Below are 26081 nucleotides of genomic sequence, written 5' to 3'. Positions count from 1 at the left end.
TTAATGAAAATTCAACAGAGGTCCCTACAATTATAGAATTATATTTTCTTTTCTCAATGTATTCAATCGAAATAATTTGCAAAGCAATAAAAGAGCTTGAAAAGAATGAAACGTGTACCAGTATATTTTTTATATAATGAATGAACTAAAAAAATTCACAGAAGAATTGTCTTGATCAAGACTTTTTTGGGTATCAAGTTCATCAGCATTTTCAGCCTGTAGTTAAAAGCACATTAATAAATGATTTCAAAGCATTTTATAATGCTGCATTGGAATATTTAGGAAAGAAATTTAATTTTAATGAAAATACCCCCTTTTTTTTTTTTTTGAGACTTAACAAATCAAGCTTTAAAAATTGTTGTCCTAACTATGGCTCATTTGTTGAAGTAGCAGAATATTTTAAATTAATAGACAAACTAAAGTATTAGCATTAGTAGAGGCATATGATGCAAGAAAGCAAGCTTATGCAGCATCAGCCAAAAAAAAAAAACTTCCACTTCACCCCTCAGTTCATTTGAAATACCTGTCCAGCCGAGCCTTAAATTTATTTAGGCTATCATCTTCCACAACAAGGGATGGAAGTCTGTTCAACCAAACAACTACCCGCTGGCTAAAGGCAAATTTCCGCACATCTATCCTACATCTGTCTTTCCTGAATTTGAATTTATGCCTTCTCAGATGATTATTCTGAGCAAAAGGCAGTATCCCATCAGCATTGAGCATGCTCAAACCATTCAAGGCTTTATACACCTCTATCAGATCACCTCGCCAGTGCCTAGTCTCCAGACACTGTAATTTGCAAAACTTAAGCCTTTCTTCGTAAGAGCAACCCATTGTTCCATTCACTAATCTTGTTGCTCTTCTCTGTACTCATTCCAGCAGCTCTATTTCCTTCTTGAAATGAGGCCTCCAGACTTGTATACAGTACTGAAGGTGTGGCCTGACCATTGCCTTATACAAGGGAATAATCACCTCCTTATCCCTGCTAGAAAAATTCCTGTATATCATTGATAAGACACCATGAGCTACTCTTGCAGCCTTAGGTGCCTTCGTAGCCAGGTGGGAAGCAGCGGCAGTGCGTAGCACATGCTTCTTGATTAGACCGGGGTTCAAGCCCGTCACCACCAAATACGGAGGATGCGGAAAGGTCAGGGAATGACCACCGCATATCCCGGAGCAATATGGCCTTAGTTGCTAATGCTCCAAATAACAAACTCTTGCAGCCTGTTTGCACTGCTCAGAGAACTTCATATCTGCCTGCACAATTACCCCCAGGTCCTTTTCATTCTCTACCACTGTCAGTGTAGTACCACAGAGTTGGTATGCTGCGCTGGGGTTGCTGTTTCCCATATGTTGGATATGAATGATTTATTTGATGAGGTGTCAGTACTGAAAACAAACTGTGGAACTGTGTCAACCTCTGAAAAATTTAAAACTTGTTTGAGTACTCAGAGTCAATGACATTTAATTTTGAAAAGTGTTGATTTTAAGCTTTCAAATAGTTTCAAGGTCATTTCGTATGTTTTTTTCAGTGCTGGGGACTTCCGAAAATTCAGAAAGGATTTTTAGTGTAATGAACTCCAAGTGGAGGGATGGGTGAAATAGATGTTCAGTTTCACTCATAAAAAGCGAACTAACGATCTACTTCAATTTTAAAGATAATTGTTTAGATTTTTCTGAGAAAATTAAAAATGATGCTGAAGTTCTTAAGGCTGCTCGAAATAGTACAAAATACTGTATTTCCCCATGTATAAGATGCACTTTAATTTTGGGGCCTGAAATTTGAAAAAAAATGTATTTTCAAGTTTTATTCATCATAAAATTCATACAACTCATCACTGTCAAAACTCCCACCCGTTAGCTTGTCCTCATCTGTGTCTGATGGCGAATCACTGTCTTCATATATTGCCTCGTCCTCAGTTCCATCTATGGCATTTGAAATGCCACACTTCTTAATGACTTGACAACAATCTCAATCTTGATATTATCCTAGGATCTTTTCACCCAGGTACAAACTTCTCCTATAGTTGGTTTCTTCACTCTTCCTGCTGGTGTCAAATTGTCCCCAGAAGACTTAATCCATTGGTTCCATTCGTCTCTCATGGCAGCTTTGAAGGGTTTGTTAATGCTGACATCAAGCGGTTGGAGCTGGGATGTCAAGCCTCCAGATATGACAGCAAGTTTTGTTTTTTTTTGCTCTGCGGCAATCTTCTTTGGGTTTTTTGTTGTGTGCCAAGCATTGAGCATCTGATCAAGCACCAATAGGACAGGTTTGCGTAAGAGCCCACCTGGTCTCCTGCTCCAAACTTTCTAAAACCAGATCTTTATCCCATCCTGATCCATCCAACCGTTGTCATGAACGTGGACAATCACTCCTCGAGGAATGTCTTCTTTTGGCATTGTTTTGCGTTTGAAAATCAGCATAGGAGGCAGCTTGGTTCCGTCGTCACAACAAGCTAGAACAACTGTATAATGGCTCTTTTCATGTCCACTTGTCTTCACAGTTACAGTTTTCACTCCCTTATCAACAATTCTGTTACTTGGGACATCAAATTGAAGAGTGACTTTGTCCATATTTGCAATCTGTCCCAAATCAAACTGATGTGTCTTCTGACATTGAAAGACAAAACAATGAAATTCAAGGACCTTCTGCTCATAGCTTTCAGGCAAGTCTGGTGCGTGTACACATGCTTAGTCCATTCCGTTTCATGAACCTGAAGCACCAATTGTGTCTTCCTTTGAAATCAGTAACTTCTTTTTCATCAGCAATTCTTCTTGCCTCATGTTGAACCATCTTTGTGGACACAGGAATTCAAATTGCCCTTTGCTCCTCAATCTATATCTTCAATTCCCTCTCTAAATTAGACCATTTTGCTGACTTGCCTCTAATGGCCTTCTTCTGCCGTGGCGTTTTCAGTAGGGTTTCTTCTTCCCGTAGCCAGTCTCGGATTGTTTTCTCAGTTGGAGGAGGACCAAACTTGCGTTCAGCAGTACGATTTCCACTTACTTTTGCAAACTGGATCACTTTTAACTTGAATTCAGCACTGTATGAAAATCTTTTCTGAGCATTTCTGGGCAGAACGTGGCAAAACATAACCTAATATACCGGTAACAAGCGCGAAAAAGCGAGAAATGCAAGTAAAAAAAAAAAAAAATCTACAACCACTGTATAAGACGCACCCAGTTTTTAGACCCCATGTATAAGATGCACCTTTCGAAAAAAGGTGCGTCTTATACATGGGGAAATACGGTATGTTCAATGTGAATGATTTCTATCTATTAAACAAGTATGTTTTTTTTTTTTTTTTTAACCACCTACTTAAAATTACTTTAGCTTGATATCATTTAATGCACTAAACATGCATTAAAATATTTGGATCAATTCATGCTTTTTATATCATCCATATTGTTCATTATCCTTGTATATCAATCCATATTCTTCCCCATAGAAAAACATTAAATATTTATAGTCAGTATGAAAACTATAATTTTTAAAACAAAATCTAAAAAATATAAACAAAATGTTACATTATTAACTAAAAAATCATTCGATTTCCCATTTTTGGGATAGGAGGGAATGGAGTAAGAGTTAGAGAGTGGTACCATTAATTATTTTTGAGTGTCCTTTAGTCCAGTCATAGAAATCTGACAACCCCAATTAAGGATGAGGATAATCACCGTGTAGAAGAAAATGCAAAAATAGATGCAGCACTTCACAGTGACAATGCTGTCATGTGTGGCGTTTATCATAGAACTTCATTGAGTTGTGCTAGTTTCAAAGGTTCGCTGTTCAGAAATATATTCCAAGCTGTATTACATTGTGGTGTACTTTTCGTAACACAAAATCATCAAATCTTGCTCTTGTTGCAAGTGTTGGAAGGTGACTCAAAAACTTAACATTGGGTATCTTCTGGAAAACCTGAAAACGTGCGAGTTCTTTAAAAAAACTGTTGCACTTAGTGCAACAATTGTAAAGCAGTTATTAATCAGTCCAAACTAGATTTTGAACAGGCTAAGAGTATAAAACGTGTTTCTACTCTTAGCCCGTTCAAAATGCTCATGTTATGGTAAGTCTGAAAAACTGGGGCAGTAAGGGTATTAGAAAAGGAGTTTGAAACTTGATGGCAATAGGCTGTCCATGTCATATGATTAATTCATGTGCTGAAAAGTGGACAGCATGCCTTCCTGGATGAATATTTGGAGAACATGTAATACCATGTATAAAGAACTGCAAAAACTTCAGAAGTTTTGAAATCATGTTACAGACAAGATTTCAAAACTTTTTTTATATTTTTTTATGCCATCCCTTATTTTAATACTGTACACGGCTGTGACTAGAACTTTTTTTTTTTTTTTTTATAGGATTGGATTGGCCATACTGGCATACTTTATATAGGTGCTCTTGGTTGGTCTAATGGAATTCTCTCTTGAATGGGTGAAATCATATCGATAATTCTTGTATTTTTCTTTAACATAATTATTCAATTTCATTTCAGGTAAAATCAGTAGCATACAAACAATCTAAAATTGTTTGTGTGCTGCTTAGTTTCAAGTTACCTTTTTTTTTTTTTTTTTTATGAAAACCCCAAAAACAAGAGGTATTAGAACCTATAGTACTTATTACCATGCTTCGGCTGAAGGTTGAGAAGATGAAAGAAGAAATTTGTTGACATTAGACTTGAACTTCTGTAGACTATAATTTTCAGGAAATACATATGAAAGAAGGTTGTTCCAGAAAACGGCAGTTGAATGAATAAATGAGGAAAGTGAAAAGTAGGTTCTGTGAGTTTGAAGTTGGACAGTAAATGAATGTTGTCTAGTGGCGGCATGTTAGGACTGTTTTGAGAGAGAGAGAGAGAGAGAGAGAGAGAGAGAGCAGGAATTATAGAAGCCAATTCAGAAGAACATTCCCGTGCAAGTATCTAGAAAAGGCATACAGCAGAAACAGTACGTCTTTGAGACAGAGTGGAGAGACTCTGTTAGATATGTGTCATTAATTAATCTAACTTTGCGATTTGTACAGAGTGAACAGCTGTTTGGAAGAAAAGTAATGGCGAGAGCGAAAGACTCAAGTTTTTTTTATGCAGAGGAAGCAATATTTGTAATATGCTTGTGCCAAGAGAGATTAGGAGTCAGGGTAATCCCCAAAAGAGATATATCAACTTGCCTAGAAATCGGAGTATCACCAAAGATAAGCATAGGAGCAGAAGAATCCTTTTTGCGAGATATAAGACAAGACAGAAGGATTGAAATCAACTAAGTTGTCTTTGCCCCACTGGAAAATTAACTGGAGATCGTCATTTAAGGAATTGGTAGTGGATATTCGAGAAGTTTAGCTGATTGAGCAGGGCAAGGTTTCCCAAAATGGAAAGTGGAATGCAATGTGCTATCATCAGCAAAACTATGGATAGGATTTCCAGTCAATGGAAGAAGCCATTAATACAAGTGGGGGAAAGAACTGAACCTTGGGGAACACCAGCATTAGTGGAGAAGTTAGAAGACAGAGAGCCATCTACCATCACCCTCAGTGAGCGATCAGAGAGAAAACTGGATAACCAATTACAAAAAAAACAGTTGGCAAACCATAAGATGGAAGCTTGTTTAGAAGACCTTTATGCCAAACACGATTGAAAGCTTTTGAGATGTCTATAGCAACTGCTTGTGTTTCACCGAACTTTTCCATTGAATTTGTCCATAAAAGGGTAACATAAGCCAGGATATCGCCAGTAGATCGACATTGACGGAATCCATACTGGCGATTGCTGATATGACGGAAGGTTTCTAGGTGGTTTAAGAGTTGGCAGTTAATTGATTTCTCCATTACTTTAGAAAGAGAAGAAGTAATTGCAGTGGGATGATAATTGATTTGTCACCCTTTTTAGGAACTAGCTGGATATGAGTAAATTTCTAAGCAGAAGGAAAAACATCTTTGGAATAAGAAAGTGAAAAAAAAAAAAAAAAAAAAGGCAGCAAAGAACAGGAGTAAGTTCGGGAGTACAGTTTCGAGAACAAGTGGAAAAATACCATCAGGACCTGGAACTTTCTTAGCATCAAGATTAATCAAAATTCTTTTGACGGAACACCACAGGGGTTTTTGAATGGAGCGTATTGGGAATGGTGGGAGGTGTTTTAGCAAGATCATTAATACACGTGTTGGAAAAAAAATGGGATGCTAGCAGGTCGCCTTTATCCTTGGCTGAAGTGACAACAGAGCCATCTGGTTTTGATAGAGGTGGGAACAGAGATGGGCAAAAGTTGCGGCCAATAGCTTTGGCAAGAGACCAGAATGCTTGGCTTCCATTAGGTGCAAGAAACAAGTTTTCTACTCTTAGCCTGTTCAAAATCTAGTTTGGACTGATTAATAACTGCTTTACAATTGTTGCAAGCTTTGGTATAGGCAGAAAATAAAACGGAAGAATTGAAACAAGCCAATTGCGATATGCAACATTCTTCTCCTGAATGGCCTTAGCACATTTATTGGAAAACCAAGGTTTAGATAAAGGATGAGATTTTAAAGTGCAGTGTGGGATAAAGGATTCCACTCCTACAAGGATAATTTCACTGACATGATCTGAGCAAACATTGACATCAGAAGTTTTGAAACAGCAGTCCGACCAAGGAAAAGAAGAAAAGAAATCTCCCATGTCATCCCATTTTGCATTCTTGTAATGCCAAACAACACGAGGTTGGGAATTGCCATGAGATAAGGCTCCATTAGAGAAGAGGCAATCACCAAGTTGTGGTCTGAGATGCCTAAAGGACCACTCACTTCAACCATGTACTTAGAAGGGGTATTTGTGAGAAAAAGATCAAACATGTTGGCTTTATGGTTAGGATTGTTCGGTATTCTTGTAGGTAAATGAACAATCTGTGCATGGTAATTAGTAATTGAAAAAGCCTTAGCATCTCGACCAGCTGGGTTGGTGTGACTAGAAAACCGAAGCCAGCTTGAGTTGTGAACATTAAAATCACCAAGGAAAATTACCTCACTATTAGGAAAGTTGGACTGGAGAAAGTCAAGTTGCAAAGATAGGAAGTCAAAGAGCTCCAAGTGATTAGTGGAGTTGGGAGAACAGTAGAGACAACAGACGAATTTGGCACAATGAGATAGAGAGATTTTAAGCCAGAGAAGATCAAAGAGAGGAGATTCCAAATTACCAAGTCTCTGAGAAGGAATATCGGAAACGACATATGCATAAGTACCACCTTTGAGGCGAAAGGAATCTTACAGGGAATAGTTTGGGCAACTGAAATGAACAGTAGTTGAATCAACCGATAACTGAGATTCTGTCAGAAAAAGTAGGGGTTTGGCAGACTGCAAGTGGAAATGAACATTGTTATGATTAGAATTGAGACCATGTATATTTTTGAAATGAACTAGGAAGTGTTTGGGAGGTTTAGATCATTTCACAGAAAAGCTTGCTCTATTAGTTTGACTATTCATGGTGTATTCAGTAGGTAATAAAAAGTGTGGGGGGGGGCATGCTGTATGAAGCAATGAAATTTTTGGATATGGCATACAAATGGTAAGAAGATACCCAGATCCTTGACATAACGTGGCCTCAACAATGTCCCCCCGCATATACACTTTTCGGACTCACTCCAGTCACTATCTGGCAGAGTAAAGTGTTATACTGGGGGGTTTTATACTTCTTACTTATTATTATTTTTGTTCGGACTTCTCTGGACAACACATCTGTATGGCAGGACGTTTTTCTTCCTCAATCATTTGTTCTCTCATAACCCCAGTATACTCATGTGACTGTCTAGTGGTTTTTTATATTAGGACAATGGTCTCGGCCCTCGGTAACCCTACCCAGTGGAAGGGAATAGGAACTGCAGCTTCGACCTGGGCGCTGTGTTAATACTCAAACCCTTTCCAGTTTTAGTCAGGAATTTTGAGCACCACCGCAATAAAAAGTTTTTCTATATATAATTCTTTACTCACTCATTCGTGTGAATGTAGAATAGGCCTGAGGCATATGTTTAAAACAAAAATATAGTTTAATGCAATCTACTATAGAATCAATACATGTATAGTAACTACTGCCTTAGTGGCAATGACAAGCAAATCCTAAATCATTTGGTTACAATAGTATAAACTGATTTTATGGAAGTATTTAAAAGCTCCTAGCATTATTGATACTTTGGAAATTAATGGGCTCTTCACATAGGTGTTCTTCGTGTGGATACTTCATCTCAGGCAAGAACTGGCATGTGACATAATAGTTATACAAACGTGATGGGTGTCAATACTAAAAATACCGCACTATTTAGGATAGCATGCTTAAGATACATCATTTACCTATTGTTAATTTGTGAAACTGACAATCTAAGTGATGCGCTATTTAAGATAGCAGTATTAAGGCATTTTACAATTTATCAATGCTAACATAATTATATTATTGAGGAGTAAGGTTTATGCATAGCTGTGGGATAACTTACCTAAGTAAGGATGACTCATTCTACGGGGGGCGGAACTCGGCGAGGGGATTCTGTGCTTTCGCAGTCTTCCTTTGGGTTCTGCTATCTTCGCTCGCTCATTCTGTATCTTCTTGCGCTGTTCTTCAAGCTTCTCTCTGTACAGTCATTCTGTAACGTAATTCCCGTTTCCAAAAACTTACTGTATTTTCTCACTCTCTCTCATACAGACTAACTAACCGACTGCTTCTACCAAAAACCACCACAAAACCACTGTCGTCTCTCCCGCTCTGTCGTCCACCGGGTATATCCTTCCTTATCGCGTGAACTTTCACCTCCTCCTCCTCAGAGCTTGGTCAAGGGTGGGACACTTTACTCACGTGGTTGACAACGGACAGCTGAACAGTGTTTGTCAGAGAGCGAAAGTTCGTATTTTCCTGGACTTGTGAACTTACTTCTGCGTGTAGCGACCGTTATCTTGAGCTAAGAAAAATAATGGCAAGGGGAATTTGTAACTGTGGAAGCAACTGGGTCGGATAAGAGTCTCACTAGCGAATTTTAACCATCCTATATTTGTCAGGAAACTGATAGTGGTTAGTCATGCTAGACTAGTATTTATATTTTCTGCTGAAACAGCCAAAATAACTCTTTAGCAAGAAGGGGCACAGCAAAGGGGGAAATTCATGGGAAATATCTGTAAATTAATAAGAAAAATGTGGGCATTTTACAAAAGATAGCAAGATTGTACACTAGCTGATCCAGAAGCCTCCTAAAGAGTTACCAATAGGTTCGATCCGGTGTACTAACTAGTGGCCGGCCTGCGAATACCGTTTTAGAGCTGTATCCTCAAATGTAAGGAAGATTGGATCTCGCCATGATGTTCATCATAACCTGAAATGTCAACAGTCATACTACATGATGGAAGAGATAGGTAGGGTTGACCGGAACTTAGCTCTGGAGACTAAACATGGGTTCTAAGAACAACAGATGTTCTGTCTGTTATATGAGCAGGAGTGCCTTAATAAGGTATGCCAGAAATGAAATTAAGCCTGTTTATTTTTATTTTTTTATGGCTATTCTACTTCACTTCTATTTTAATTAATGATAAAGATCAAAAGGAAAAAATGAACAGTAATTCAGGAATAATAAAATGCCTGATGTCATTCTGATAATGTTTTTTTTTTTTTTTTTAACCTGAAATTGTTACTCTGCTAGGTGTAGGGTTTGAAATGACCCCACATTCAAGACTTTAGAAATCTGAAAAGAAGAAATAATTAAGAATTGTTCATCTATTGGTGCGACCTTTATTTCAGCCTTTTCTGAACACAAGTGAATTTTTTTATATTAAAAACAAATATTTTTAATTATTTTTTAAAAATAACTTCTTTTCAAAATAAAAACTTCTGCAGCACTTCAGAGATGTTTATATTATCTTCGTTATTATTTGACACAGCATCTCAAATGCCACCTGAAAACCCATGCATTTCAGTTGGACACGAGTCAAACTACATTGGCAAAACCAGAGAACACTGGATGTGGATATATCAATGATTCGATATCAGTGATGAGTGGTAAATTTAAATTCACTTGTTTCTGTATGTGCATATAATTATAGGGAATAGGCTGAACTTGATCCTGAAATTATTACTTTTTTACGAGAACTTATAAAAAAAAAAAAAAAAAAAATTTCGGAATTTTCAATTGAGAAATGAAGGAAACTTGTTTGACAGCTGTTGGGAGTTTCACTGTACTCAAAAAGCAAAACCGCAGAAATTTGTATGGGGTCAAAAGACCCATAGCATCCAATTATGTGGCAAGAAAAGCTATACGAGCACTTTTCAGGCACCAAATTGGAAAGTATGAGTGGTATTTATTCTCATTCAAATCCAATTCATGATTTAGGAGAATTGAAAGAAGATAAATTAATGAACTCAAGAAATAGAACTCCTGAATTGCAAAATTCTGGTGAAAGCAATCATAACTAGTTCATTTCTATTAAATATTACACCAATGTTTGAAAATCTGAACATAGTTCTTCAATCCAGTGTACCCTTGCATCTTTTTACTGAATTCATTCCTCAGCAAGTTGAAGAATGTGATGTTGTAAGTTTGTTATTCCGACAGTTTTTAAATCTTCCACTTCCATTTCATAAGTAGTTTAACAAATTAGACAGAATTGGAAGGTTGACTCTGATGTAGTCATAAGTATTTCTACTGCCTAGAAGTTTATTTCTTTTGTTCTGCAGGTGATTATATGGTTCATAAATTTCATCAATTGGCAGTGCATCATTTTCAAATTTGCAATTTTCTGTGGACTTCTTTTCCAGCACTTTTAGTGGCATTGAAGATAAAGTAATGGATGAAGTAGTTGATGTTTTATATATCTGTTTTGTCGGTTTCAGTGTGAGAACTAGGGCTCACAATACCGGTCGAAATCTGAATATTGGTATTTCGGTATTTTTAATTTATGAAACTGGGATACGAGTATTCCAAAAAAAAAAAAAAAAAACACCATTGATTACAATTTGGTGCAATAAAGTAAGAAAAAAACAAGTAATTACTTGAATTCACGTTTTAAATCAAACTTTTATTACAAGAATAAATATTCTAGCAAAAATTATTAAACATAGTTTAAAAACAAAAAAATAATAAGCATCCACACTACCTGTCCGAATAAAGTTTTCATTTTGGGATGGTACAGCATACTGGCACCTTTATTAACAGTGACGTGTGACATTTGGATGCAGTACACTTCGAAATTTGTAATATTCTGTAAATTTTTTTTCACGTTTACCAACTGTTCAAATAAGCTTAAAATTATTTAACTAAATTTGCAGTTTTTACTGTCTATTGTTAAGATATTTTCTATATAAAACTGTATAACCATTTTTATAATTCTGAATTACTCAGTCGGACCTCTGTTTAACTTTTATAGTGAATTCACCTTGGAAGTTATGTTTAAAATAGTTTCTGTTGAGTGAAGAAAATTTTCATATAGCGAATGGATTTATGAGAAAATTAACTCGGTATGCACTGTTCGCGTTTCTGGCCTTCAGGCAATTTAGGCGAATAGTGCTGCTGCGCAAATTAAGAGAGCTAAAGGGATTACCATTACAATACAACTTAGTGGTACCTGGTAAAACCTATCCGACCAACCATCCCACATACGGAGAAGTTGCACTAGTCAAGAGTAGGCAGATCAAGGTGTATTCCAAATGGGCTCTGGCCAACCTACTGCAGTGGTGTCCAACCTTTTCCCATACAGGGGCCATATTCAAAAAAATTCAAAGTTAGATTTCTTTAGTGTGTTAATTTTCCATATCTTGTTGCATGTAAAAGTAAAATTGAAAATATTCAAAAATTTTATTAAGTATGATACACAATTACATTTACTGAACAAAACATTTAATTAGAAAATTTTTTTGATAATTAACAAATTTTAAAACTGTGTTTTAGTTCACTTTCCTCGCGGGCCGTAGGTTGGACACCACTGTGAATCAACCTTAAGTGCCCCGTTCGAGAATTAGAAAAGTGATTTTTTTTTTTACCCTGAGAAATAATCATCTGTTGTTTTGCGGAAGTGCATTATCCACATTTTCTATAAATTTTCTCTATCTCTGTTTACATGATCGCGGTACCTGAATATCAGAATGACACTGATATTTTGGATAGTTTCAAAAAAAAAAAAAAAAAAAAAAAAAATCAAATTCGAACTAGTGACAATACTGATGACCAGAGAAGGAAAACAAGGACAACGAAAGTATTAATCCTTCTAAACATGAATTGTTGGCATTTGGTGAAAATGAACTTAGAAAATTCTCAATTAGGTTACAGTTAAATGAAAGAGATGAAATTCGTGGATTTTGGGGATATCTAATTGATAAGAACGTTTCGGAAGAATTGAAGTATTTGATGAACGCTTTGATTACGATACCAATTTTATCGAGTGAATGTGAACGAGGATTTTCACAAATGAATCTGATCGCCAGCGCTTCGTTGATGACAAAAACAGTTTATTCACTACTGTTTCTTAAAACTGTAGGCCCACCGCTGGCTCCCTCCCTTCAATCCAGCAAAATATGTTTATTCGTGGCTGCTTCGGAAACGTCATTCAGCAACCAACACACAAAGTGGAAGAAAAGAATTCTGCCTAGGATGTCGGATGAGAACTTACAAAATTTGGAATATTCCACAAAAACTTGATTATGAAATTATTTTTACTTATTTTTTTATATACTTGAATAATAAATTTATGCTTAATGCATTTATGGATAATTATTTTTTAAATTAGTACTGAATAACCGGCATTTTTGTATCAATACCGGGATTTGAATACCGGAAAAAAAATTACCAGAATCTCGGTATTGTAAGCCCTAGTTAGAACCAATGTGACAATCATAGTTATATTTCCAAGATATTACACTTAAGGAAAAAATGGGAGGGATTTATATAATTCTATTTATTTATTATGAAAGTGGCCTTTTGTACTTGAGTGTGTCTGAGGGCATATCTCCTTTGGCAGAGAGTCTTGCAAATGCATGACTCCCTGCCCTAGGAAACATGGTAACAATGAGTGTTGTTTTGTCTTTTTCTTATTTTTGATTTCATTTTATTTTGATTATTAGGGTAATACTGCACCTTCCAAGTGTAATCCAAATTGCAGCATTAATATGCTACTTTAGGTTCATGTTATATTTAATGTTTTCCTTTCTATGATGGACTACTTAATGCCATTATGAAAGAAGAAAGGGTTAATATACCCTGGCCGTTGGTTGGGATACTGTCAGTTGCACAAGGGAGCTTAAAATATAACATATTATAATTTTACCAAGTCATGCTTACAATTTTAACAATTCCTTGTGGCAATGCTGTGTGAGAGGATAATTCAGCCAGGTGAAAAAATGACACTTTAGTTCCTTTCTTTTTGTTGAAGCTTTGGAAATGTTCTTGACAGTGAAGTTTAGACACAGGGTCATTATTATAAACACAACTTTGACTCAGCATTTCAAAGAGGTGCAAAGCCTGTAACATTATTTTTCTTGGAGCATTCATAATCTGTTTTGTGAAACAGATGATCTAAAAATCTATGGACAGTTAATTTCTTTACTCTGTTTGCTCTAACTCTAATTCTAACATAAAAAAAAATGTACCTTTTAATAATACTCCTATGGTTAGTTGCTAAAGTACTTCTATGTTGTTTAGCAACATAGAGGTACTTTACTCAGTGGCATGTATTTGTTTGTCATAACCAGAGTGAACAAAGTATAGGTAAGTGAATATTTGAAAGCGTACTTACTGGTAAACCTGTGAGCTGTATTTTAAAATGCATGTGCTGTTAGTGAAATTTTATTTTGACTGCAGAGTCTGGATTAAAAAATAAATAATAAAAAAAAAAAAAAAAAAAAAAAATGCACCACCTTTTTCTGAAAAAAAGATCCTGTTTTCCCAAAAAAGAATGTTTCCCAATCTCTAGTTTCTTGAAAGTCAAAAGTTGACAGATATAACTTTGTAGAAGCTAAATTTCTTTTGTTTACTAAAATCTTTATTGCAGCACATGACACAATCTAGTTTACTTGATCTGTTTAAGAAAATAAGCAAAGAATAAGATATCAGTACAGAGAAAGAGGCATACTAATCCTGAACATGTATACAATATTTGACTTCAACCTCAACTGATTCAGTTTAACTCTGAGACATATATAATTCCTGTTAGTAGTCCCTAAGATAATGATCTAGATCAGCGTTATTCAGCTGGGAGTATGCGTACCCCCCCCCGGATACACGGGAGCTCCCCAGGTGGTATGCAAGAGATTAACAAGAAACAAAAATATTTTGGAACAATTGAAACGTATTTTTTACTTAACCATATTTTGTAGTAATTACACTATTGCCATTATTAAGCTAAGTGATGATTCATCAGAATTGATGATTTCTCTGATTTTTTACTTAAGCGTGTTTTGTATTGTAGTAAAATATAGTGTGTATATATATATATATATGGAGGTACAAAAATAAGAACGTGGTTCTTTGGGGATATGTAAACAAAAAATAATTTAGTATCACGTGTTTCATGCAGTATGGTAGTTTAATTGAATGCAGTTTGTGTTCCAATTAACTTATTGAATTAACTGTATCACATTGGTTTAATATGAATTAAAGAAAATTGTAGTGGATTTTATTTCATATGTTTTGTTGATGTTATACTTAGTATTTACACATACTTGACAGTTGCTTTTAACAAGGTGAGATAAACATTATTGCGGTCATAATTTTAGCTGTAATTCTGTAGAAATTCTGAATAGTAACTCCAGGCACAACTTGTATTTGTGCCAGCTGATTAAAAAAAGTTGGTCTATGATTCAAGTCTGACTGGCTATATACAGTTAACAGTTGCATTCATTGTTGAAATGATTAATTGTAAACTTCTTTAATTTAGTGGTCATGGCAAGAGCATAATCAATTTTTTTTTATATATATATATATATATATATATATATATATATATATATATATATATGTGTGTTAAGTACTGTACTTCTTGGATTATAAGATGCACAAGGACCATAAGATTTTTTTAAAATAATTAATGCAAAAGGACTAAGGTTTTTTTTTTTTTTTTTTATGTTTACTGCACTTCTTGGCTTATATATGCACAAGGACCATAAGATTTTTTCAGAAAAATGTTTCCTAAAATGCTCTTGCATCTTGTGGTCTGAACGTATACTAGGTGCATGCAACTTTGTTTTTTTAATTATCAGACCCTATATTGCAGGGATAGTTAGCCCTTAAGGGCATGTGGTGCATGCTGAGCTGTTAGTAATACACCTACCAGTTGGTGGGAAAAATAGCATAAAAATCATAAATGAAGATGTAATTTAAATTCCACTTTTATTGCCAGTGATAATAACATAATTTTAATAATGAGATCCATCCTCAGTTTATATTTACTGAATTTTACTGTAAATTTAAGATTTAAGGCATCAGTGAATTCCTCATGAACCTGATTCTGTAGGCATAAACATTTGTTCGCTAACCTGTATTAAATTTATTTTTTAAATGTAATATTGTTCAATAACTTGTAATAAAAAATATTGAACAATACTATGTTTATAAATTAAATTTATAAATATACAGAAATTACATAGTTAACAGAAACATTTGGTGGTATGGCCAGTATTGGTGGGGGTATTGATTCCTGTAGTTTATGGATATGCACCTAGGTAGCACTTGACATACTTTCAGTGTGCTAAGTGGTACATTGCTGGAAAAGGTTGCCACTTCTGGTTATTGCTAGCCATATCTGAATTTTGAGGTCTTGCACATCTCACCAGAACTCATCCTTTACTTTTTCCATGGGGGAGAGGATAAACCCTACTTCCTTCTAGATCTCTTTTTCAGGAAAGGATTACCCTTCAGTATATGAGACACTGACCACCCCCTACCCTGCTTCTCGCTGAGATCTACACATGCAGCAATAAGCAGCATGATCAGGCCAAATTACCGGCATTAGTAATCATTTGCTTGACCTTAATCAGTAACTCCTTTAATTTATAAATCAATTTTATTTATCGCCGGTGGAAAGAGAAAAATATATATTTAGTATCACGTGTTTCATGCAGTATGGTAGTTTAATTTATTGTGAATTTGTTGTCCTGACAAAATGGATACAAGGCAGAAGGTTTTGCACACTGTCTTCAAATTAAAGGTGTTAAATTATAGCAAAGCACATGGAAACAGGACAGCTGAAGCACATTTTGGTCTCACTCAAACCACAACGATACTTTTATTTGTGAACTTGTATTTCAGATATGTGCAATAAAATATTTTTTTCCAAAATTCTCCTGAAATCTGGGTGTCTTATCGTCTGCCATGTGATATCTGTTTTGATTGATGTGATAAAGTAACACCTTTATTTAACACCGAATGAACCTCCTACTTGCTATAGTCACACATGTTAATATGTATAAAACCTTTTTATTCATCCAAACACAATTGATAATTTTATTCACATTGAATGCAAAACTTTTGAAATCCTTTTTTTCTCATAAATTGTATTATTAAAATGTGTGTGTATATATATATAAATATATATATAGTGGTAATATAAAACTGTTAAGAAGTAAAATAAACATAAAAAGGAAAATAACAAAAGTTATTGTATGTCTAATGCTCCAAAATGTGCAGTGCAGCAGTAAAAGAAGCAAAAGGATATAAATAATGTGTGGTTTGTAAAATAAATAGTGTCTGTGAAAATGGAAATTAAAAGTACACATGGTCTTAGTTCACAGGATACCTGATAACACACAGGATACCTGTTCCCCTCTAAGGGGCTTAGAGGGGAACAGGTATCCTGTGTGTTATCAGACACTCAGCCTAAAACACTGATGGATCCAATATCTCTCTATTACAGAAGATTTAGGAGAAGTCCGGTTGGCCTGCCTCCCTAAAATCCACTCATGCACACCTTCTCGATGGTAAGCCCTGTTACGTCACTTAGGTGGCAACGAACGTGTAGAGTGGTTCTCTTCAAGACGCCTGGTCAGCGTGAAGAGGAAAAGACCAAACCCTCCAGCAATGAGAGCACAACAATACAAATGGCCCTCAGTCCCCAGCAGCTTTCACTCTCCCTCTTACGACAGCGAGAGGATCAGAGTGGAAGCAGAGGGTGCTAAGAATCTCTGGGTACGACCAGGCTGCCATGCACGGAAATTGAACTTGGCCTGTTATAACGTACGATCACTCATCGGTGAAGACAGGATATTAGAGCTGGAAAAGGAATTAGAAAATGTGAATTGGAATATCATCGGTTTGGCTGAAACAAGAAGAAGAAATGAATCACTTATAAGTTTATCAAGTGGAAATCTGCTGTACACCAATGGAAACAGTGAAAGGAGTGAAGGTGGAGTTGGATTTCTGGTCCATAAAGATTTTAAAAACAACATTTTGGAATTCAAAAGTACATCACCAAGGGTGTCAAGACTAATACTCAAGATTTCTAAGAGGTACAAGCTAAAGATTATAATGATTTATGCACCAACATCGAGCCATGATGATGAAGAGGTTGAAGAAATGTACACTGAAATTGAGAGTCTTCTAGATGAGCAGAAAACCCACTACACTGTTATTATGGGGGACTTCAATGCTAAGGTTGGAAAAAGGCAAAACAGCGCAGAAAGAGGAACTATAGGAAATTTTGGAATTGGTGAAAGAAATAAAAGAGGTGAAGGACTTGTGGAATTTGCAGAATCTCAAGGAATGTCAGTAATGAACACTTTTTTCAAGAAAAGGGTGAACAGAAAGTGGACATGGAAGAGTCCAAATGGATTAACAACTAATGAAATCGACTTCATCCTCACTAACAGAAGATATATTGTGAATGATGTTACCGTCCTGAATAAGGTAAATGTTGGAAGTGATCACAGAATGGTAAGATGTACACTTGATATAGATGTAGGAAAGGAAAGGAAAAAACTGACTCGAGTAAATAATACAAAGGTCTTTGAAATAACAGAGGAGGATAAAAAGCAGTATGTACTGGAACTGAAGAACAAGTTTGAGCTTCTGCAGACTGCTCAGGACCAAGATATCGACGAGGAATATTACAACTTTCTGAAAGTGATAAAGCCCAAGAAACCTATAGGGAAACAGAAATCCAAAGAAGAAAAAATTAGTCAAGAAACACTTGTCATGATGAACCAAAGACGACAAATGAAGAGCAAGAAAAACACTGACAGGGAGAAAATTGAGTATACTGAGTTATGCAAAGCCATTAGAAAGAGACTCAGAGAGGACATAAGAAGATTTAACACAAGAAAAGTAGAACAAGCATTAAGGGAAAACAAAGGATTTAAATCAGCAGCCATGAGCAGTAATACAGAAAGACAAATGATACTGAAACTGAAGAATAGCGATGGTGTACTTATAAACAGCAGAGAAGGCATAATTCAAATAGCAGAAGACTACTATAGAGAATTATACAAGGAGCGAGGGAATGATACCAGCAGTGGGGAAGATGGATTGCAAAGTAGCAACACATACGACATACCCGATATTCTTCCTGATGAGGTAGAACATGCATTGAAGAAAATGAAGAATCGGAAAGCCCCGGGGGAAGATGAAGTTACTGTAGAGTTGTTAAAATTGGGAGGAAGAGACATAACACAAAAACTGGCAAGGCTCTTCACAAAGTGCATTAGAAAAGGTGTGATGCCTAAGCAGTGGAATAATGCAATCATAGTTTTGCTGCATAAGAAAGGAGATAAATCAGGAATTGGGAATTATAGACCAATTAGCTTGTTATCCCATATCTACAAGTTGTTCACAAGGGTCATTACTAACAGATTAGAAAGAATACTTGATGAGAATCAACCGAAAGAGCAAGCTGGCTTTAGGACAGTATTCTCAACTATGGATCACCTTCACGTAATATCACAGCTAATGGAGAAAGCAAATGAATATAAAACACCATTATGCCTGGCATTTGTGGATTATGAAAAGGCATTTGACTCCATACAGCATAAGGCAATGTTTGGGGCACTGGAAAGACAAGGCATAGATACTCCATATATTATGATTTTGAAGAAAATATATGAGAGTGCTACATCCTTTATTAGACTAGACAAAGACAGTAGGAAATTTAAAATCGAGAAAGGAGTCCGACAAGGAGACACAATATCTCCGAAGCTGTTTACTGCTGCCCTTGAGGAAGCTTTCAGAAGATTAGACTGGTCGCAGAAAGGAGTCAATGTGAACGGAGAGTACCTAAACCATTTACGATTTGCAGATGACATTGTGGTCATAAGCCACGATCCCAAAGAATTAGAGGAAAATCTTAATCAGTCATGCACAGTTAGTAAGGATTTTGGACTAAAGATGAATATGGCTAAAACAAAAGTAATGATGAACAAGTATGCCACGGAAAGGGAAATAATGATTGAAGGAGCAGTAATTGAAAAGGTGGAGTCATATACTTATCTGGGACAAGTTATTAGCTGTAATAATGATAAATGGCTGGGAAGTCAAGAGAAGAATAAATTTTGGATGGATAGCATTCAGGAAATATAGTCACATACTGAAGAGCAATATCCCAGTTTGTCTGAAACGTAAAATAATGAATCAATGTATACTCCCCACCATGACTTATGGAAGTGAAACTTGGGCACTCACTAAAAGAATGGAAGAGAAGCTAAGAACTACACAGCGAAGAATGGAACGAATTATATTGGGAATCAGACTGTTAGATAAGAAGAGAAACACATGGATTAGGCAGCAAACTCAAGTAAAGGACATTCTTATCAAAACTAAAGAACTAAAATGGTCTTGGGCAGGACACATAGCTAGAAGACATGATGACAGATGGACTAAGAAAATAACAGAATGGTACCCAAGAGGAGCTAGAAGAAAACCTGGAAGACAAAGGCGGAGATGGATAGATGAAATTCATGAGTTTTTGAGTAGTAAATGGATGGCCAGTGCTCAAAACAGAAGGAACTGGAAAGTTGCTGGAGAGGCCTTCATCCTTCAGTGGATTGAAAATGGCTGATGATGATGATGGTCTTAGTTCAGGCACCATATGTACTTTTCATTTCCATTTTCACAGACACTTTATTTTACAACCCCCCCCCCACACACAAACAAACAAATGTATATAAATTTATATGTATATAAATAACTAAATAGCTATTGTATCTCAGTGGATGCAGAATTTATATGAATTCTGCATTATCTAATGCAGTTTCCCAAACTGTCTGTGAAACAGATCTTCCGGAACTGGTCAAATTATTCATTACCAGTTGGTGATAAATAAAATTATTATATATTTATGTAAAAAATAAGAATAAAGCTGAGTTGTTTTAGAAAACCCAATGTACACGCACATGGGTCCGCAAACTTTTTTTGATTTTTGAAGGGGTCCATAGATCTCAGTAGTTTGGGAACCACTGATTTAATGTATTGACACATCCTCATTTCACCTCTCCTATAGATCTAACAATGACTCTAGTTACAGTTGTGAAGTATAGGTAATATTTATTGTGAATTATAACTGTTTGCTGTATAACTATGTAGTTTTATTCTCCTCTCATTTCAGATTGGTGTGCGGTATTCTAATTTTGTAAGATAGATGATACAAGATATTTTTACTGGACTGTATAGTATTCTTTTCCATGCTGCTTTATCACTTTTCTTGCATTGTATAATACACAGTACAGTACTCTGTTCAAGAACTAAAAATATAGAACAAAAAAAAAAAAAAAATCCAACTGAACTATCTGTATAATTATTGTCACACTAATTATATAGTTAGTTCATCTTCAATGTAGTATACAGTTAAAATCAATGGCAAAATTTTAATTTGATTTCTAGCTTAAATTCCACATTGTTAATGTAGATTTCATTTTATTGCATAATCAGAACTGTCATTTTTTTTTATAGATATATCTAATTCAAGCAACAAGCATGTTAAAAAGAAAGAAGATGATGACCAACTGAATAAAGAAAATCAGCACATAAGACAAGGTATACCTTTATATAGCATAGATATTTTTTATTCCTACATTTTTAATATTAGGTATATTTGTTCAAAATTTAGAAATTGTAATGTTCTCTGTTTCACATATTAACTCTTTCATGGGAAGAGCATTCAGATAAGATTGACTAGATTTAAATTTAAAATGTAACAAAAAATATTAGAGTTACTAAGAGTGAAGGGAAAAAAGAACATAAGCTGCTTTTTTTTTTTTTTTTGGTATTTTAATCCCAGAAACCATAGAATCATCAAAATCCATTACATTATATTCAGTGGGTATTCATGTCACTATAATACGCAATTACAAATTATTATTTATAGTATTAGAGCTAGTCATGCATATTTTTTTTATTTTTTTGTATATTTATATGTAGAAGTGTGTGTTCAGTCTGATTTGCATTTTCCAGTCTGAAAAATATCCAAAATAACTCTGAGAAACCCTACTCCCTTTCCCCAAGATTGGCTAATTGCTGCCTCAGTTGAAAAGTACTTCAGAAATTCCTTGAGTTGGCAGGAATTGAACCTGTATCTCTCCAAACACGTCGTAGATTGTCATTTATTGACTCCCAGGTATGGGCTCATAACTGTAAATATATATTGCCTATAGAAGTGTGGGGGGGGCTGATTTGCATGTTGTGTGGGCTGTAAAGACCCAAATAATGTGGGGGGGGGAGTCCTACACCCTCCACATGAGATCAGTTAACTACAGCCTCAGGGGGCTCACATCTGTTGAGTATGGGCGTGCCACATCCAGTGTCCTGAGTTGGATATCATCATTCTTGGTGATTCCCTTCTACTTCTCTCTCTCTCTCAGGATAATTCAGAATTTTTTTTTTTTTTTTTTTTTTTTCTGGGTGGTGCAGCATAAGCCTCAGGCTTCCTTGCACCATATGGCTAATAATAATAAATGAGGAGTACTTTAGAAATTCCTCTAATTGTCTAGTCTTCCTGCCTGGGAATGAAACTGAGACCTCTCTAAATGAGTGGCAGATGGCAATGTATCATATTGTTAATAACTTATTGTGAATAATCAGTCCTGAACTATCAGCCTTCCATTCACAATTTCCTTCCATGCTATCTTATTTCCTCTTAGATTTTTAGTTATAGTTAAAGCAAGCCCTGTTTTGTCTGCTTTCTTGATAATGTCATTCCATCTTCACTTGATCTGCTCTGGGCCTATTGCCATTCAAATCTATTTTAATTTCCCTTCTTCCATCCTTTCTCTATGCCCACACCAACTTGCCTCTGATTGGATATTTGTTATTGCAAGATTTATAGACTTAAACTCTGTTATTAAAATGCTTTTTTTTTAAGCTAATATCTTCTTCACTTCAAATCAGCAGTTCCTAAAGTTTCCATTACAAAGCCATTGGATGCTGCCCTGAAGGAATCAGGCATGGATCGTAGAAAGGTAGGCAGGACGATTAATGACATCAATAAGGATGCACTACTCCAACAAGACTGGATAATTTTAGGTAGATGGGCTGGAAAATGGCAATCAAGGTTTAACATTAATAAATGTGAGGTATTGAATTTGGGTAGCAGTTATCCCAAAATAACATGCCAAATGGATAGTACCAGACAATCCTAATCACTCAGCCAAAACTCTTGACTTTTTTCTCACAAACAACTCTTCTAATTGAACGATTGATATGAATGGCCCTCTAGGTACCCCATATCACAACTTGGTGATGGTCTCTTCTCCAATGGAGCCTTTCTTTCGTGGCCTTTCTTAATCTCGTGGTGTTTGGCATTATAAGAGTGGAAAATTGGATGATCTACGAGATTTCTTTTCTTCCTTTCCCTGGTAGGATTACTGTTTCAAATCTTCTGATGCCAACGTTTGCTCAGATCATGTCAGCGAAATTATTCTTGTAGGGATGAAATTCTTTATTCCATACTACACTTTAAAATCTCATCCTTTATTTGGTTTTCCAATAAATGTGCTAAGGCTGTTCAAGGTAAGAAAGTTGCATATTGCTTATTAGCTTGTATCCAAATTTCCAAATTCATTTTCTGTCTACACCAAAACTTGCAATTTGTAAGGCAGTTATTAATCAGTCCAAACTAGACTTCGAACAGGGTAAGAGTAGAAAACTTTCTTTTTGTCCAAATGGTAGTCGACCATTCTGGCCTCTTGCCAAAGCTGTTGGTCGCAACTTTTGTCCTTTTCTGTTCCCACTTATGTCAAAATCAGATGGTTCTATTGCCACTTCAGCCAAAGATAAAGCTGACCTGGAGCATCCCACTTTTCTTCTAACTCATGTATTGATGAACTTGGTAAACCACCTCCTACCATTCCCAGTATTCTCCATTCAGTGCTTCCTGTGGTCTTCAGTAAGAAGAATTTTTAAGAATCTCGACGCTAAGAAAGCTCCACATCCTGATGGTATTTCTCTACTTGTTCTCAAAACCTGTGCTCCTGAACTTACTCCTGTTCTGTGTCACCTTTTTTTCACTTTCTTATTCCAAGATGTTTTCCCAACAGATTGAAAATTTGTTCACATCTAGCCAGTTCCTAAAAAGGGTGACAAATCCCAACCATCCAATTATTGTCCCATTGCACTTCTACTCTTTCAAAAGTAATGGAAAAATCAATTAATTGCCAACTCTTAAACTATCTAGAAATCTTCCATCTGATCAATGATCGTCAGTATGGATTCTGTCAGTGTCAGTCCACTGGTGATATTCTGGCTTATGTTACCCATCTATGGACAAATTGAATGGAAAGGTTTGGTAAAACTCAAGCATATTTGGTTTGGATTAAGGTCTTCTGAATAAGCTTCCATCTTATGGTTTGCCAACTGTTTTTTGTAATTGGGTATCCTGTTTTCTGTCTGATTGCTCAGTATGGGTAATGGTAGATGGCGCTCTGTTTTCTAACTTCTCCACTAATGCTGGTGTATCCAAGGTTTGGTTCTTTCACCCACTCTTTTCATCTTGTATATTAATAACCTTCCACTGACCAGAAATCCCATCTATAGTTTTGCTAATGATAGCATGTTGCACACCATCTTCCAGTTTGAGCAACCTTGCAACAGCTTTAACTTCTTGAATATCCACTACTAATTCTTTAAATGCTGATCTCCAGATAATTCTCCAGTTGGGCAAAGATAACTTAGTTCATTTCAGTCCTTCCAAAACTCAGTTCTGTTTTATATCTCGCAAAAAAGAATTATTCTGCTCCTATGCTAATCTTTGATGACACTCCAATTTCTAGGTAAGAATGTATATATATCTCTATTTGGGATTACCCTGATTCTAATCTCTCTCTCTCTCTCTTGGCATAAGCATCTTACAAATATTGCTTCCTTTGCATCTAAAAAACTAGGTTTTATCTGAAAATTACAATCTACAGAAATTGAAGTCTAATTTCAACAAGTAGAACAAGAGGGAGTAACATTCTTGATCTGATTATCAGCAGTTATTATTCATGCATTAAGAATTTAAAGATAAAGGAACCACTAGGTGGCAGTGATCACAGTGTACTGATGTGGGACTTACTTAAAGATGTAACTACCATCAGGGGTAAAGGGAAGGTTTTTGCTTTCATAAAGGTGACTACAGTGGTCTCAGAGATATTTTAAGTTCTATAGCATTGAACCAACTGACGATGTTACCAACAGCAAATTTTAAATGGGAAGCATTCAAGGAAGTAATTTTGGAAGCTACTAGGCTTTTTGTTCCAACGAAGAAATACTGTTCTAGGTATCCTTGACAAAGGATGCAAAGAAAAACAACAGACTTCTTTACTTACATAAACTCTAAAATTAGTAAATTAATAAGAGGAGTTTACCTCAATATAGTACGTGGAACACTTCCGTATGATACCCTCCAGAAATTAAAACGGAAAAAACGAAAAAATCGACAACTTACCGGTACATTAAAGTAAATTATAAATATAATTAAAGTAAAATATAAATAATTAAATAATCAATTTAACACAATTCAAAATCAATTCAAAACAATTAAAATTCAAATTAACGCAATTAAAAGAATCTTAATGAAAATATTCAAAACGATTTTCCTTCCTGAAGCTGACAATGCTTTTCGACCGACTGTCGTGATCACAGGAATGAAAATTACCGAATCAGGCTAAACCTGCAACATTTAAGTTGCAGGTTTGAACACAGGAATGAAAATTCCTGTGTTCAAACCTGCACAGGAATGAAATTTTTTCACAGGAATGAAAATTACCGAATCAGGCTAAACCTGCAACATTTAAGTTGCAGGTTTAGCCTGATTCGGTAATTTTCATTCCTGTGATCACGACAGTCGGTCGAAAAGCATTGTCAGCTTCAGGAAGGAAAATCGTTTTGAATATTTTCGTTAAGATTCTTTTAATTGCGTTAATTTGAATTTTAATTGTTTTGAATTGATTTTGAATTGTGTTAAATTGATTATTTAATTATTTATATTTTACTTTAATTATATTTATAATTTACTTTAATGTACCGGTAAGTTGTCGTTTTTTCGTTTTTTCCGTTTTAATTTCTGGAGGGTATCATACGGAAGTGTTCCACGTACTATATTGAGGTAAACTCCTCTTATTAATTTACTAATATTATTATCAACGTAGAACATATTGAGTATTACAGCTCTGATTCATACTATCTAATAAACTCTAAAAGGAAGGGGATGAATCAGATTGGTCCACTTGATATCAATGGTTTGACTGTAGATGATCATTCTCAGATAGCTGCCAAACTAAATGAATATTTTGCATTTACATTCAGACATGAGTTATTTAAGGAGGAGAGGGCCAGCTGTTTATCAAACTCTAATATGGAATTAAATGACTTTATGATAACTGAAAGCAAAGTGGAGGAGAAATTGTTGAAGTTAAACATAAGAAAGGCACTGGGGTAGATGGGATCTATCCAGTTATATTAAAGGAGGTGGCAAAGGAAATAAGCAAACCCTTAGCCATAATTATGAGAGCATCCTTGGACTTGAAGTCCCCACGGATTGAAGATGTGCAAATGTATCTCCAATTCACAGAGGGGGAATCAAAGGGTGAAACAAGTAATTACAGACCTGTTAGTTTGACTTTTGTTCCAGGGAAAATAATGGAGTCACTGGTTAAAGAAGCATTGCAAGAATAATCTAGACAAGACAGCAGTAATAATTCAGA

At 35.6% G+C, this 26081-nt stretch overlaps 1 protein-coding gene across 2 annotated transcripts in view; it reads left to right on the top strand.

Moving 5' to 3' along the window:
• The window catches only part of LOC150085466 (nucleolar transcription factor 1-A-like), a 451866-nt gene that overhangs the window by 24997 nt on the left and 400788 nt on the right, over positions 1 to 26081 (top strand). For both annotated transcript variants that reach the window (XM_090374048.1, XM_090374049.1), the window contains exon 2: positions 20854 to 20937. In XM_090374048.1, coding sequence (XP_090230174.1) covers positions 20854 to 20937 — 84 coding nt within the window. The remainder of the gene's footprint in view (positions 1 to 20853; positions 20938 to 26081) is intronic.

Source organism: Mastigoproctus giganteus, chromosome 5 (assembly GCF_048544385.1).
Source record: "Mastigoproctus giganteus isolate SK-2022 chromosome 5, ASM4854438v1, whole genome shotgun sequence".
Lineage (NCBI taxonomy): Eukaryota > Metazoa > Arthropoda > Arachnida > Uropygi > Thelyphonidae > Mastigoproctus > Mastigoproctus giganteus.
The sequence above is the reverse complement of the archived record's forward strand: the minus strand, read 5'-3'. Positions and strand labels throughout refer to the sequence as shown.